The sequence below is a fragment of the Amblyomma americanum genome, unplaced genomic scaffold (genome assembly GCF_052857255.1).
Source record: "Amblyomma americanum isolate KBUSLIRL-KWMA unplaced genomic scaffold, ASM5285725v1 scaffold_127, whole genome shotgun sequence".
Classification (NCBI taxonomy): domain Eukaryota; kingdom Metazoa; phylum Arthropoda; class Arachnida; order Ixodida; family Ixodidae; genus Amblyomma; species Amblyomma americanum.
In genome coordinates this window covers 216,773-231,315 of record NW_027526599.1, presented here as the reverse complement: position 1 = coordinate 231,315, position 14,543 = coordinate 216,773, and the positions used below count along the sequence as shown (strand labels likewise).

General features: G+C 43.1%; 2 protein-coding genes across 2 annotated transcripts; one reads left to right on the top strand and one right to left on the bottom strand.

Annotated features, from left to right (window-relative positions):
• The first annotated feature begins 5,568 nt into the window (after nucleotides 1–5,568).
• On the top strand, nucleotides 5,569–8,802 carry LOC144112436 (P2X purinoceptor 7-like). The gene is made up of 4 exons (XM_077645277.1): nucleotides 5,569–5,691; nucleotides 6,759–6,971; nucleotides 7,029–7,195; nucleotides 8,665–8,802. The coding sequence occupies exons 2-3, from the start codon at nucleotides 6,784–6,786 to the stop codon at nucleotides 7,192–7,194; spliced, it is 354 nt and encodes a 117-aa protein (XP_077501403.1). The 5' UTR covers nucleotides 5,569–5,691; nucleotides 6,759–6,783; the 3' UTR covers nucleotide 7,195; nucleotides 8,665–8,802.
• LOC144112434 (uncharacterized) lies at nucleotides 7,910–11,640 on the bottom strand. The gene is made up of 10 exons (XM_077645275.1): nucleotides 11,349–11,640; nucleotides 11,183–11,266; nucleotides 10,939–11,115; nucleotides 10,607–10,763; nucleotides 10,092–10,461; nucleotides 9,852–10,016; nucleotides 9,379–9,551; nucleotides 8,872–9,020; nucleotides 8,594–8,792; nucleotides 7,910–8,101 (listed from the first exon to the last, which is right to left on the bottom strand). Exons 2-9 carry the CDS (start codon nucleotides 11,229–11,231, stop codon nucleotides 8,626–8,628), a joined length of 1,407 nt encoding a protein of 468 aa, XP_077501401.1. The 5' UTR covers nucleotides 11,232–11,266; nucleotides 11,349–11,640; the 3' UTR covers nucleotides 7,910–8,101; nucleotides 8,594–8,625.
• Between the last annotated feature and the right edge of the window lie 2,903 nt (nucleotides 11,641–14,543).

Genomic DNA, 14,543 nt, shown 5'->3' with positions numbered 1-14,543 from the left:
CTAAAACAGCTTGTTTCGTTGTGTTAAGCAAGAATACATGCTTTTCGCGCAGTTATAGGAGAAAAAAGTTTTGAGTCGTATCACACAGACACTTGTAAAACCGATGTGTTCAGATTTAACTCGTTTCGGTCTAAAACAGCTTGTCTCGTTGTATTAAGCACGAATACATGCTTTCCGCGCAGTTATAAGAGAAAAAGTTTCGACGTATCACACAGACACTTGTAAAACCGATGTGTTCAGATTTAACTCGTTTCGATCTAAAACAGCTTGTTTCGTTTTATTAAGCACGAATACATGCTTTTCGCGCAGTTACAGGAGAAAAAGTTTTGACTCGTATCACACAGACACTTGTAAAACCGATGTGTTCAGATTTAACTCGTTTCGGTCCTAAACAGCTTGTTTCGTTGTTTTAAGCAAGAATACATGCTTTTCGCACAGTTACAGGAGAAAAAGTTTTGACGCGTATCACATGGCCACTTGTAAAACCGATGTCTTCAGATTTAGCTCGTTTCGGTCTAAAACAGCTTGTTTCGTTGTATTAAGCTCGAATACATGCTTTTCGCGCAGTTATAAGAGAGAAAGTTTTGACTGCTATCACACAGACACTTGTAAAACCGATGTGTTCAGATTTAACTCGTTTCGGTCTAAAACAGGTTGTTTCGTTGTTTTAAGCAAGAATACATGCTTTTCGCGCAGTTACAGGAGAAAAAGTTTTGACTCGTATCACACAGACACTTGTAAAACCGATGTGTTCAGATTTAACTCGTTTCGGTCTAAAACAGCTTGTTTCGTTGTGTTAAGCAAGAATACATGCTTTTCTCGCAGTTACAGGAGAAAAAGTTTTGACTCGTATCACACAGACACTTGTAAATCCGATGTGTTCAGATTTAACTCGTTTCGGTCTAAAACAGCTTGTTTCGTTGTGCTAAGCAAGAATACATGCTTTTCGCGCAGTTATAGGAGAAAAAAGTTTTGACTCGTATCACACAGACACTTGTAAAACCGATGTGTTCAGATTTAACTCGTTTCGGTCTAAAACAGCTTGTTTCGTTGTTTTAAGCAAGAATACATGCTTTTCGCGCAGTTACAGGAGAAAACGTTTTGAAGCGTATCACACGGACACTTGTAAAACCGATGTCTTCAGATCTAGCTCGCTTCGTTCTAAAAGAGCTTGTTTCGTTGTGTTAAGCAAGAATACATGCTTTTCGCGGAGTTATAGGAGAAAAAAGGTTTGAGTCGTATCACACAGACACTTGTAAAACCGATGTGTTCAGATTTAACTCGTTTCGGTCTAAAACAGCTTGTCTCGTTGTATTAAGCACGAATACATGCTTTTCGCGCAGTTATAAGAGAAAAAGTCTTGACTCGTATCACACAGACACTAGTAAAACCGATGTGTTCAGATTTAACTCGTTTCGGTCTAAAACAGGTTGTTTCGTGTTTTTATGCAAGAATACATGCTTTTCGCGCAGTTACAGGAGAAAACGTTTTGACTCGTATCACAAAGACACTTGTAAAACCGATGTGTTCAGATTTAGCTCGTTTCGGTCTAAAACAGCTTGTTTCGTTGTGTTAAGCAAGTATACATGCTTTTCGCGCAGTTATAGGAGAAAAAAGTTTTGAGTCGTATCACACAGACACTTGTAAAACCGATGTGTTCAGATTTAACTCGTTTTGGTCTAAAACAGGTTGTTTCGTTGTTTTAAGCAAGAATACATGCTTTTCGCGCAGTTACAGGAGAAAAAGTTTTGACTCGTATCACACAGACACTTGTAAAACCGATGTGTTCAGATTTAACTCGTTTCGGTCTAAAACAGGCTGTTTCGTTGTTTTAAGCAAGAATACATGCTTTTCGCGCAGTTACAGGAGAAAACGTTTTGACTCGTATCACACAGACACTTGTAAAACCGATGTGTTCAGATTTAACTCGTTTCGGTCTAAAACAGCTTGTTTCGTTGTGCTAAGCAAGAATACATGCTTTTCGCGCAGTTATAGGAGAAAAAAGTTTTGAGTCGTATCACACAGACACTTGTAAAACCGATGTGTTCAGATTTAACTCGTTTCGGTCTAAAACAACTTGTTTCAATGTATTAAGCACGAATACATGCTTTCCGCGCAGTTATAAGAGAAAAAGTTTTGACTCGTATCACACAGACACTTGTAAAACCGATGTGTTCAGATTTAACTCGTTTCGGTCTAAAACAGCTTGTTTCGTTGTGTTAAGCAAGAATACATGCTTTTCGCGCAGTTATAGGAGAAAAAAGTTTTGAGTCGTATCACACAGACACTTGTAAAACCGATGTGTTCAGATTTAACTCGTTTCGGTCTAAAACAGCTTGTCTCGTTGTATTAAGCACGAATACATGCTTTCCGCGCAGTTATAAGAGAAAAAGTTTCGACGTATCACACAGACACTTGTAAAACCGATGTGTTCAGATTTAACTCGTTTCGATCTAAAACAGCTTGTTTCGTTTTATTAAGCACGAATACATGCTTTTCGCGCAGTTACAGGAGAAAAAGTTTTGACTCGTATCACACAGACACTTGTAAAACCGATGTGTTCAGATTTAACTCGTTTCGGTCCTAAACAGCTTGTTTCGTTGTTTTAAGCAAGAATACATGCTTTTCGCACAGTTACAGGAGAAAAAGTTTTGACGCGTATCACATGGCCACTTGTAAAACCGATGTCTTCAGATTTAGCTCGTTTCGGTCTAAAACAGCTTGTTTCGTTGTATTAAGCTCGAATACATGCTTTTCGCGCAGTTATAAGAGAGAAAGTTTTGACTGCTATCACACAGACACTTGTAAAACCGATGTGTTCAGATTTACCTCGTTTCGGTCTAAAACAGGTTGTTTCGTTGTTTTAAGCAAGAATACATGCTTTTCGCGCAGTTACAGGAGAAAAAGTTTTGACTCGTATCACACAGACACTTGTAAAACCGATGTGTTCAGATTTAACTCGTTTCGGTCTAAAACAGCTTGTTTCGTTGTGTTAAGCAAGAATACATGCTTTTCTCGCAGTTACAGGAGAAAAAGTTTTGACGCGTATCACATGGACACTTGTAAAACCGATGACTTCAGATTTAGCTTGTTTCGGTTTAAAATAGCTTGTTTCGTTGTGTTAAGCAAGAATACATACTTTTCGCGCAGTTATAAGAGAAAAAAGTTTTGACGTATCCCACAGACACTTGTAAAACCGATGTGTTCAGATTTACCTCGTTTTGGTCTAAAACACGTTGTTTCGTTGTTTTAAGCAAGAATACATGCTTTTCGCGCAGTTACAGGAGAAAAAGATTTGACTCGTATCACACAGACACTTGTAAAACCGATGTCTTCAGATTTAGCTCGTTTCGGTCTAAAACAGCTTGTTTCGTTGTATTAAGCACGAATACATGCTTTTCGCGCAGTTATAAGAGAAAAAGTTTTGACTCGTATCACACAGACACTTGTAAAACCGATGTGTTCAGATTTAACTCGTTTCGGTCTAAAACAGGTTGTTTCGTTGTTTTAAGCAAGAATACATGCTTTTCGCGCAGTTACAGGAGAAAAAGTTTTGACTCGTATCACACAGACACTTGTAAAACCGATGTGTTCAGATTTAACTCGTTTCGGTCTAAAACAGCTTGTTTCGTTGTGTTAAGCAAGAATACATGCTTTTCGCGCAGTTACAGGAGAAAAAGTTTTGACTCGTATCACACAGACACTTGTAAATCCGATGTGTTCAGATTTAACTCGTTTCGGTCTAAAAGAGCTTGTTTCGTTGTTATAAGCAAGAATACATGCTTTTCGCGCAGTTATAAGAGAAAAAGTTTTGACTCGTATCACACAGACACTTGTAAAACCGATGTGTTCAGATTTAACTCGTTTCGGTCTAAAACAGGCTGTTTCGTTGTTTTAAGCAAGAATAGATGCTTTTCGCGCAGTTACAGGAGAAAACGTTTTGACTCGTATCACACAGACACTTGTAAAACCGATGTGTTCAGATTTAACTCGTTTCGGTCTAAAACAGCTTGTTTCGTTGTGCTAAGCAAGAATACATGCTTTTCGCGCAGTTATAGGAGAAAAAAGTTTTGAGTCGTATCACACAGACACTTGTAAAACCGATGTGTTCAGATTTAACTCGTTTCGGTCTAAAACAGCTTGTCTCGTTGTAATAAGCACGAATACATGCTTTCCGCGCAGTTATAAGAGAAAAAGTTTTGACGTATCACACAGCCACTTGTAAAACCGATGTGTTCAGATTTAACTCGTTTCGGTCTAAAACAGCTTGTTTCGTTGTTATAAGCAAGAATACATGCTTTTCGCGCTGTTACAGGAGAAAAAGTTTTGACGCGTATCACATGGACACTTGTAAAACCGATGTCTTCAGATTTAGCTTGTTTCGGTCTAAAATATCTTGTTTCGTTGTATTAAGCACGAATACATGCTTTTCGCGCAGTTATAAGAGAAAAAGTTTTGACTCGTATCACACAGACACTTGTAAAACCGATGTGTTCAGATTTAACTCGTTTCGGTCTAAAACAGCTTGTTTCGTTGGTATAAGCAAGAATACATGCTTTTCGCGCAGTTAGCGGAGAAAAAGTTTTGACGCGTATCACATGGCCACTTGTAAAACCGATGTCTTCAGATTTAGCTCGTTTCGGTCTAAAACAGCTTGTTTCGTTGTAATAAGCACGAATACATGCTTTTCGCGCAGTTATAGGAGAAAAAGTTTTGACTCGTATCACACAGACACTAGTAAAACTGATGTGTTCAGATTTAACTCGTTTCGGTCTAAAACAGGTTGTTTCGTTGTTTTAAGCAAGAATACATGCTTTTCGCGCAGTTACAGGAGAAAACGTTTTGACTCGTATCACACAGACACTTGTAAAACCGATGTGTTCAGATTTAACTCGTTTCGGTCTAAAACAGCTTGTTTCGTTGTGTTAAGCAAGAATACATGCTTTTCGCGCAGTTATAGGAGAAAAAAGTTTTGAGTCGTATCACACAGACACTTGTAAAACCGATGTGTTCAGATTTAACTCGTTTTGGTCTAAAACAGGTTGTTTCGTTGTTTTAAGCAAGAATACATGCTTTTCGCGCAGTTACAGGAGAAAAAGTTTTGACTCGTATCACACAGACACTTGTAAAACCGATGTGTTCAGATTTAACTCGTTTCGGTCTAAAACAGGCTGTTTCGTTGTTTTAAAGGGAGACTGAAGCACTTTTTGCAAAAATCGGGCTTGCGGCGGCACCTTACAGTTTTTAATGCTGCGAACTCGAATAGAGAACTGAAATTTGGTAAAAACAAGCGCTAGTTGTCGTTTTTAGCAGAAATACGCAGCCGGCGCCTCGGGGCACATCGCGGGTCGCGCCGCCGCCTCTGATTGGCCAAGAAGACGTGACGACACTTCGAGGACCGGCGAAGCGGCCGATATGGCTGCAGTGCTGCGTAGGCTGCGTTGCGTGCCGATTGCAGCTCTTCGCGGTGTTGTATAAGCGATTACAAGACACTTTTGGCTCGCACGTGAACATCGGGGTTATCCTTATGGAAGGCTTTCATTCCACAGTTCAGCTCGGTGCTTCTCCTTACCTTTTTGAGCCTGACGCATCCCCGCAAGGGAGTTCTACTGCGCCCCCGTCGAGCGACAGTTCGTCGTTGGCCGCCAGCGAAAGCGACGAGGCATTTTTACGCGTGGGAAATGTGAACTGGTAAGTATCTCGATTGCTAATCGGTTCCCGCGCATATAGATGCTGTTTATTGATGCGGCGTTGCTGCTGACGAGGCCCTACAGCGCGAGTGGCTCAGTGCGGCATTTCTTTATTGCATTTGGTCGCGAGGAATACGCAGGTGTAGTGTAGGTATAGAACACGGTTAGTGTTTGAGCGCGCTGGCAGAACACATTATCCCGGTTGTAAATGCAATTTATCGACAAATAAATTCAAGGAACAGGCTGCTACCGCAGTATTTGCGCGTGCTGTACGATAGCCTGATCGGCGTGCGACAGTCCGTTTTTAACATGCATTCTTCCAGTATACGCAAATTATTCAGCATGTGCACGTTTGTTTTTCATATCTTCAGAGTAATGCTGTAGGTTTCGGCGCGCTGGCGCATCTTTTTGGCACATCTGTTGCGAACACTCCGCGACGGGGCAGTGACCTATGCTGCGCGTCCTGTTTTATTTTGCTTTGCTGCACGTCGTTAGAAGGGGAGGACCAGTTTGAGCTTCCATGCACTTAGGTCTATCTCCCCGTTCGCGCTTGCGGCTTCCCTCGCCACCCCAGACGGCGGGGCTCTCTGCCGGCCTCGACCTTGGGCCCGTCCCCTGGGCGAGGGACGGTGCAGCCGCCTGGGGAGGAATTCTGGTATAAGGGAAAGACGTTGACATCAGTTTTGAGCTTTCCGACTCGTTCAAACTGACGAGCTGCAGTTAGCAATTTATTTTTACGCGTGAAAAGGGGCGCGGACATCTTGAGGGTGGACCGGCGAAGGGGGCTGCGCTCGTGGCAGGTTGTCTCTAGCTACTCCCTAAGTCGGCCGCGGGCAGTTGTGGCCGTATACTGACTCTTGTACCCATTTGTAAATAGCCTGTATAAAAGTTCTTCGTTTCTCACTAAATCGCTTCGCCTGCAAGTCGCATTCATCGAGGTGCTTTCAAGCGGTGCATTCAGTTTTGAAAACCACCGGCAAACTTTACTAATGCATAGTACGATTTTAGACTTCTTGCCTACAGGCTTGGCACTGAAGCATTACCGAAGCGTTTTACCTTCCTCTTCAGGTGTTCCTGCAAACACTGCGCAGTAATGACTGAAAAAGAAGACTGCCTATGTTGTCAAGAGGTCCCCGAAATTACTGGAAAGCAGAAGCGGGCGCGGTGCATCACAACAACAAAAAAATTCAAAGACGTATGCCTCAACAAAGCAGTCCTTGAAGTTGCACTGGCACGGCAGGAATCCAGGGCATCAAGAAACGACAGGGGCTCTGTGAACAAGTGAGGAGCACATGTGGTAGCTGGGTCAGTTTTATTGACATGCATTCTTTATTTTAGGAGGATGAGGTATGCTGCATATCGACAATTTGTCTACCTTGTGTGGAAAAGACTGGGCAGGCACAAGAGAGAAATCCTGCCGAGCTGCGTGCTCAGTGCTGTAAGAAAAAAATATCTTTCTGCTGATGGCAGTTATACAGGATTCAAGCACCCTTATACTTGCTGAGGTAAGTACACATTATAAAGCCTAAATAGCTAAGCACACAAGTCATTCCTCTAATTTGCAGTTATTTGTACCTCCTTCCAGAGTTTGTGCAAATGCCTAGAACATTCATGAAATAAATTTTCATTCATGGTTGGCAAAACCAGAGATAAAAACACACAGATGCTAATTTATTTGCGAAGCTTCTGCAAGTCAGCATACACCTCGCCAGTAAGAATGTGAATCAAGTGGGCAGTAGAGACCATGCTACAGAATGAGGAGCATGGGAATGAAATTACAATTTCACTCCATTTGAAATAGTAATAAAAGAAAAGAAGAATGGAGAATGTCTGGTGGTGGACTGGACGGCAGTATTATATGCGTAGGTGACGAAAGGAAGGACAAGGTCCCAGTTGGAATGGTCAGGACTGATATACATGGTGAGCATGTCAACAAATGTCCGGTTAAACCGTTCGGTGAGACCGTTGGACTTCAAATCTATTTATGCTAACCTACAAATTGTCGAGAAATGCAGAAGGATAAAGCTTTTAGGATCATGCAGATACTGTCTTATAGTTTATGGTGTGTTCACCACAGTCTGTCGCTACTAATATTTTTTGGAAGACAGCAATGGCTGCTAAATATGTGGCAGTAGTGCATTGGTTCCTCTTTCATAATGGCAGATATGAAGTACAGCAGATTGAAATCATAAAAAAATAAAGTGAAGAGAGAGCCTCAGTCCAGCGACCAGCGTTCCAACAAGAGGACTTGTCTTTGTCAGGTCAAGTGCGGTCATCATTGGCAGGGGTTATATAGGCCCTTCACTCTAAGGAGGATGGACTGGGGTTACGGTGGGGAGTGGAGTGAGGAGGGTGGGAAGGTGGCGCGCTTAGTCTTCAAACAGCTCTTGTCTAGCCATGGAGGCTGTCACCTACAGGTAGGAGAGAAGCGGGTTAGTAACCATACTGAGTTGAAAAGAATGCAAGAACAGACCCCCCTTTTTCAAAAAAAAATGCAACAGAATCTAAATGAACAACGGCAATAAAACAATAAAAGAAAAACAGCTAAGGGAGCAAAAAAATGCCACGAAGGAAAGAATAGAGGCCTTAAAGTGGTTGTCAAGGTTGCATTCTTTTTCCTTGTAATCTATGCAATCCCCAGCATATAGTGCAAAGTGGTATACGTACTTTTTAGTGGCTGCATGATTTCGCCTACTCTGCCTTCTTGTGTTTAGTGATATCTGTTTTTCATTTTTTTTACAAACTAAACATTTTAGTAACTAGTACTCCCTAATTAAACTACACAGTGCATGTCATCACATCCTTTGCTGTACATTTTTACCTGTCACAATGGCTATCAAGGGCTTTGGCTGCTCAACCCACGTTCAGATTTGGGACATGTGGTAAACCCCCATACTACTTACCAGCATTTTCTCTGCAGATCATGAGAGGCTGATCATTGCCTATTGAATCTTGACTTTCTTTTCTCGACCAGCTTCTCCTTTGGGACCTTTGGAAAACTGCTGCTGAGTGGTGGGCGAGATTCTGGGGCAGTTTTCCTTTCCTGGGGCTGCGTGCTCTCAGCCATGGCCACAACCTTGTCGAGGAGGCATTTGACGTAGCCTGTGTGAGCATTTCATCTTGTAGATTGTGCAATATTCACTTTCTTCATGACCAAATAAACTAGGTGGTGCAAGCTTACCATGAGTGGGTGGCTCCTTTACTGGACAAGCTGTTGGGTCACCACCTGCTGCCTTTGGGTAACGCACGCACCATCGAAGTGTGCCATCCTTTGTGCGTGCCTGACCACGTCCACTGTTCTCATTGTAATGAAGTGCAGCAAGTTGGGTCCTGAAAAAGTTGCACAGGACCGTGTGAAAACGTGTAAACGTGTAACATATATAAAAAGTCCAACCGTAAAGATCATGCAACAAAAGGTCACTGATGGATGTTAAGCACAGCACCATGTTAGCAATTAGTGCTTAAAAGCACCATGAGCACGCATGATGAAAATACTGAAGAAGCAAAGAACTACTTTTGAAGAGCGAACAGAACAATGCATCGCCTCAGTTGCTGGGCAAATTGAAAATGAAAATGCAGTTCTTGTATGGTAAACACAGCCAAAACTAAATGCTCACAAAGTGTCGGCACGTAAAATCCCTTCCGATTCGCTCGACGAAGCAGCTGCTAGATACCTTTTGCCATGTGCCACACGTCAAACTCGTGGGTGATTGCAGTTTTGTTGTTGCGGAGAAAGCACTTGATCTGTGTATGACGGTCAGTCACCAGCACTGCTACTTTGATGTTCGCACTCTCCAGAAAAGCAAGGCCTTGTTTCAGGCCTTCCAACTCCATGCGACAGCTGCCGCCAGCATCATTGGACTGTGGAATGATAATGGCAAAGGATATTGAGTTTGATGCGCTGCGTGTCTATCAGTTAAAAAAAAAGACTGCATGTGTTGAGGTCTCTCCTTCCCAGGTGTTTAAGTATTTTTACGAGAATACATCTTTGTATTTCTAACAATGGTAGTGCTATGCTGATGGGGATTCAAGGATAAACCCATGGCAATGCATGTGCTGTAGAAAGAAGTCACCATATTTAAGTGTTGCGTTAGTTCATTTGGCAGCATTAGTGAGCTATAAACATTTACAGAATGTTGCTGTAGCACAGTGGAAACGCACCTGCACGACTTCAAAATGCAAGACTTTGTGGCGTTCAACGTCCATCAGAGTATACGTGCCATATTTGGCACTAAATCCTGGCGAATCAGATCGTCCATCTCCAGCAAGGTTCACCTGTTGGCCTTGCAACTCTTGGAGCAGACTTTTCTGCTCTTCTTTCCAAACCTGAAAAAAAAAAATCAGTGTGCATTGAACCTTGATCATGCAAAAAAAGCTGGAAACTTCTTCATGACTCCTTACCCTGTCAATTGCAGGCCACAGATATGAACGCTGGATTGTAAAAAACGTCCTGTTGCTCACAACTGGTACACCAATTGAAGCCAGCATTCTCAGTGTAGCTGTTGGATTGCTTCCAGAGAAGAGAACTGCTGCGCAAAGCTGCACGTTGAGCATCGGCTGCTGTTTTTTGATGTCCTGATTACACCAGTACAACAAGTGGCCCGATGCGCACTCCCCATAGACTTTTAGAAGTGTGCCTTCACACTCAAATCTGACTGCCCGAGGAGCGAGGCATTCTGTGCACAGCTGGAAAAGTTTCCAAAGGTACTTCTCCTGTACCAAAAAAATTTTGTTGCCGGAGTCATCTGTGGAGTTTCCAACACATCCCTGCCTGGAAGAGAATGGGCAAATTTTCAATTGCACTGGACGGCCTAAACACGCTACCTCGCATGAAAAAAATTAGGAGTGAATGTTTATGGCACCAGAGTAAAAGAAGGGTAAACAGGTGTTTATCATACTATTTACAAATCACATACTTCTCTTCAAATTCTTCACATGGGCTGTAGTCCTCATCATCGTAGTTCTCATCTCCACCTTCGTCTTCTGTGGTGTTCTCATTTTCAATCGCCTCTCTCTGGATTGGCATGGTCGTTTGAGTAGCTGCGTCTATCATGGGACTACCAACCTGAATGCCTAAAAGTCATGCGACATGTGCACCTGCATTTAGTAGTTGTTACCACTGGATTCAATGTAGAATATGCGGAAATTTTTGTACAATTGAAAACCTCTATAGCGCTTTGCCCCCTTCCCCATCAATATTATACAAATGCATGAATCGAAAATGTATGCTGATTGTGGAGGCACATACCAATAGATACAGTATGCGGTTTTGTCTGAGAGTGGCGTGATGCTGTGCTTCTTTTCACACATGCCTGTACAGCTTTGCTTTGTGTTGATGGCCACACTGTTGCTTGGACAGACTTGTGTCTTCCCCCCTCACAAGACTCTGTCAGTTTGACCTCCGGCGGCACATCCTGTGCTGCATCTGAAATAATGAGCAGGTTATCATGTAATGCCTTGTATTACTCTGCTTGGTCAAGATTGGTCATTACCAGTAAGAGCGAGGATACTTAGTTGCATTGCACAGTTTTCTTGTGGCATTGCACAGAGATCTGCTGCAGCTTCTGTTGTGACATCTGCAACAGAGGCTGAGACATGATTTGATGCACACGAGATCCATGCATAACTAAATGTTCAGACTGAATGTAGCGTAATTACCTGTTGAGTTACCAGAGGAACTGCCCAATTTTGGATCAAGTGTTTGCACGCTTGATCCTTCTCCAAGCAGTCCTGCAAGGACCTGAAAGGATAAAAAGTGTACTGGACCACTGAATTGCTCTTCACTGAAAATTTTTCTATGAAAGCAAGAAAGCCGCGTATGTGATGTCGTTCTCGGCTGTTAGGTGATCATCGAAATGGATGTTTACCTCGTAAGAATAGCATGACGCCTGCCGACTTATCGCATTTGCATAACCACATCGGAATTGGACAGATTTAAAAAAGTGTGAAGCTAGCGGTTAGGGTCATAGGGGAATAGCGAGTCGCCAGTGCGCATTCGCAGGGCAGTTACCAGAGTGGTGCTATTGTCCTGCGCCTGCGCTGTGGCTCCTCGCTATTCCCCTGTGACCCTAATCGGCAGCTTCACCCTATTCTAAATGTCTCTATTAACTTCTAGTCCGTTCTGCGTCCCGCCGCTGCCATAATAAGTCCGACGCCGCGCACCTGTGTTTCAAAGCCAAGCTTCAACTCGCCCAGGCTCTGTCGAGTATTTCCGTTTCAGATTGCGTAGCTAATGATTCAAGGCGAAGCAGCAACGGGTGGGAAATCACGACGCCGCATGTGAACAGCTTCGACATTTGTTTGCTTCGACGCGTCGGACCAAACCTCGCTCAGCGCGCCCCAAGACCTGGCCAACCTGGCAGTGCCACTGCTCCGCAGGGGCTTCCCGAGCATGTCAGGCACAGCAGTGGGCTTTCTTCAATTGCCTGTCCCGTCTGCACGCGAAGAATCACCAGCGGTGTTTCGTTGATTAATTAACGTTTAGCACAGGGGTCTCTATAGCATATCCCCTTGCGCGAGAAAAGGAAACTCGCCAGTACAGCCGCGCGCGGCGCATGCAGCTGTGCCCTACCATCGCGGGATCGCTCTCCACGTGGGCGAATCACAGTCAACGCTTCATGCCACGCTCCACACAAAAATGAGACCTGAATTTCCGCGAAGTAATGAATTTAAAATCGGAAGTAGAAGCACTCACCTCTTGTTTCCTTCTTTTAGCAAATGCACTTCTTGGCGGTGGCGACATGCTTTTTTTTGTGCGAAAATACTGAAGGAACCGCGTCATGGTTCAGCCTTGCCCCTCTGACAGAAATCCCTAGCGATCGCATTAGGGACAAGCTCTGCGCGTAGTCGCTGTCACGAAAGTGCTTCGAGCAAAGTACGCTTGCTTTGGTCGGCTTGAAATTCTTCCTCTTCACAGCCACGACCCACTGCGCTGCGAGCTTTTGATCTTTCGGGAAAGTGTGGAAGACGACATCGTCGCGGCCGTAGGTGCTCGTACACCCGAATGCACAGCAGTACCTCATGTTCGATCGCCTGCATGGGGTCGGGTGCTCAAAACTTGGCTGGAACACTTTGTGAGTACGTCCACAGCGCAGCCAACACGAGGAACAACGCGCACTGAAAGCACAGTCCGGCGACTAGGGAGAGTCTCCGACTCCTCATAATGACGTCACACGGGCCGACAAGGAGGCGGTTCTCCTCTCCGCTGTTTCCCTCTCCTGCGCTCTCTAGGGACGCGGGAGATTTGAACGGCGTGATTTCAATCTGTGATTGCGCCGGTGCTTTTGCAACAATTGAAAAAATAACTTCACAGACATGGTCAACAATGAGTATACTTCAAAAGCCTAGTAGGTTAGCAGATTTGAAAACCGCCTCAGTCTCCCTTTAAGCAAGAATACATGCTTTTCGCGCAGTTACAGGAGAAAACGTTTTGACTCGTATCACACAGACACTTGTAAAACCGATGTGTTCAGATTTAACTCGTTTCGGTCTAAAACAGCTTGTTTCGTTGTGCTAAGCAAGAATACATGCTTTTCGCGCAGTTATAGGAGAAAAAAGTTTTGAGTCGTATCACACAGACACTAGTAAAACCGATGTGTTCAGATTTAACTCGTTTCGGTCTAAAACAGCTTGTCTCGTTGTATTAAGCACGAATACATGCTTTCCGCGCACTTATAACAGAAAAAGTTTTGACTCCTATCACACAGACACTTGTAAAACCGATGTGTTCAGATTTAACTCGTTTCGGTCTAAAACAGCTTGTTTCGTTGTGTTAAGCAAGAATACATGCTTTTCGCGCAGTTATAGGAGAAAAAAGTTTTGAGTCGTATCACACAGACACTAGTAAAACCGATGTGTTCAGATTTAACTCGTTTTGGTCTAAAACAGGTTGTTTCGTTGTTTTAAGCAAGAATACATGCTTTTCGCGCAGTTACAGGAGAAAAAGTTTTGACTCGTATCACACAGACACTTGTAAAACCGATGTGTTCAGATTTAACTCGTTTCGGTCTAAAACAGGCTGTTTCGTTGTTTTAAGCAAGAATACATGCTTTTCGCGCAGTTACAGGAGAAAACGTTTTGACTCGTATCACACGGACACTTGTAAAACCGATGTGTTCAGATTTAACTCGCTTCGGGTATAAGAGAAAAAGTTTTGACTCGTATCACACAGACACTTGTAAAACCGATGTGTTCAGATTTAACTCGTTTCGGTCTAAAACAGCTTGTTTCGTTGTTATAAGCAAGAATACATGCTTTTCGTGCAGTTATAAGAGAAAAAGTTTTGACTCGTATCACACAGACACTTGTAAAACCGATGTGTTCAGATTTAACTCGTTTCGGTCTAAAACAGGTTGTTTCGTTGTTTTAAGCAAGAATACATGCTTTTCGCGCAGTTACAGGAGAAAAAGTTTTGACTCGTATCACACAGACACTTGTAAAACCGATGTGTTCAGATTTAACTCGTTTCGGTCTAAAACAGCTTGTTTCGTTGTGTTAAGCAAGAATACATGCTTTTCGCGCAGTTACAGGAGAAAAAGTTTTGACTCGTATCACACACACATGTAAATCCGATGTGTTCATATTTAACTCGTTTCGGTCTAAAACAGCTTGTTTCGTTGTTATAAGCAAAAATACATGCTTTTCGCGCAGTTACAGGAGAAAAAGTTTTGACTCGTATCACACAGACACTTGTAAAACCGATGTGTTCAGATTTAACTCGTTTCGGTCTAAAACAGCTTGTTTCGTTGTTATAAGCAAGAATACATGCTTTTCGCGCTGTTACAGGAGAAAAAGTGTTGACGCGTATCACATGGACACTTGTAAAACCGATGTCTTCAGATTTAGATTGTTTCG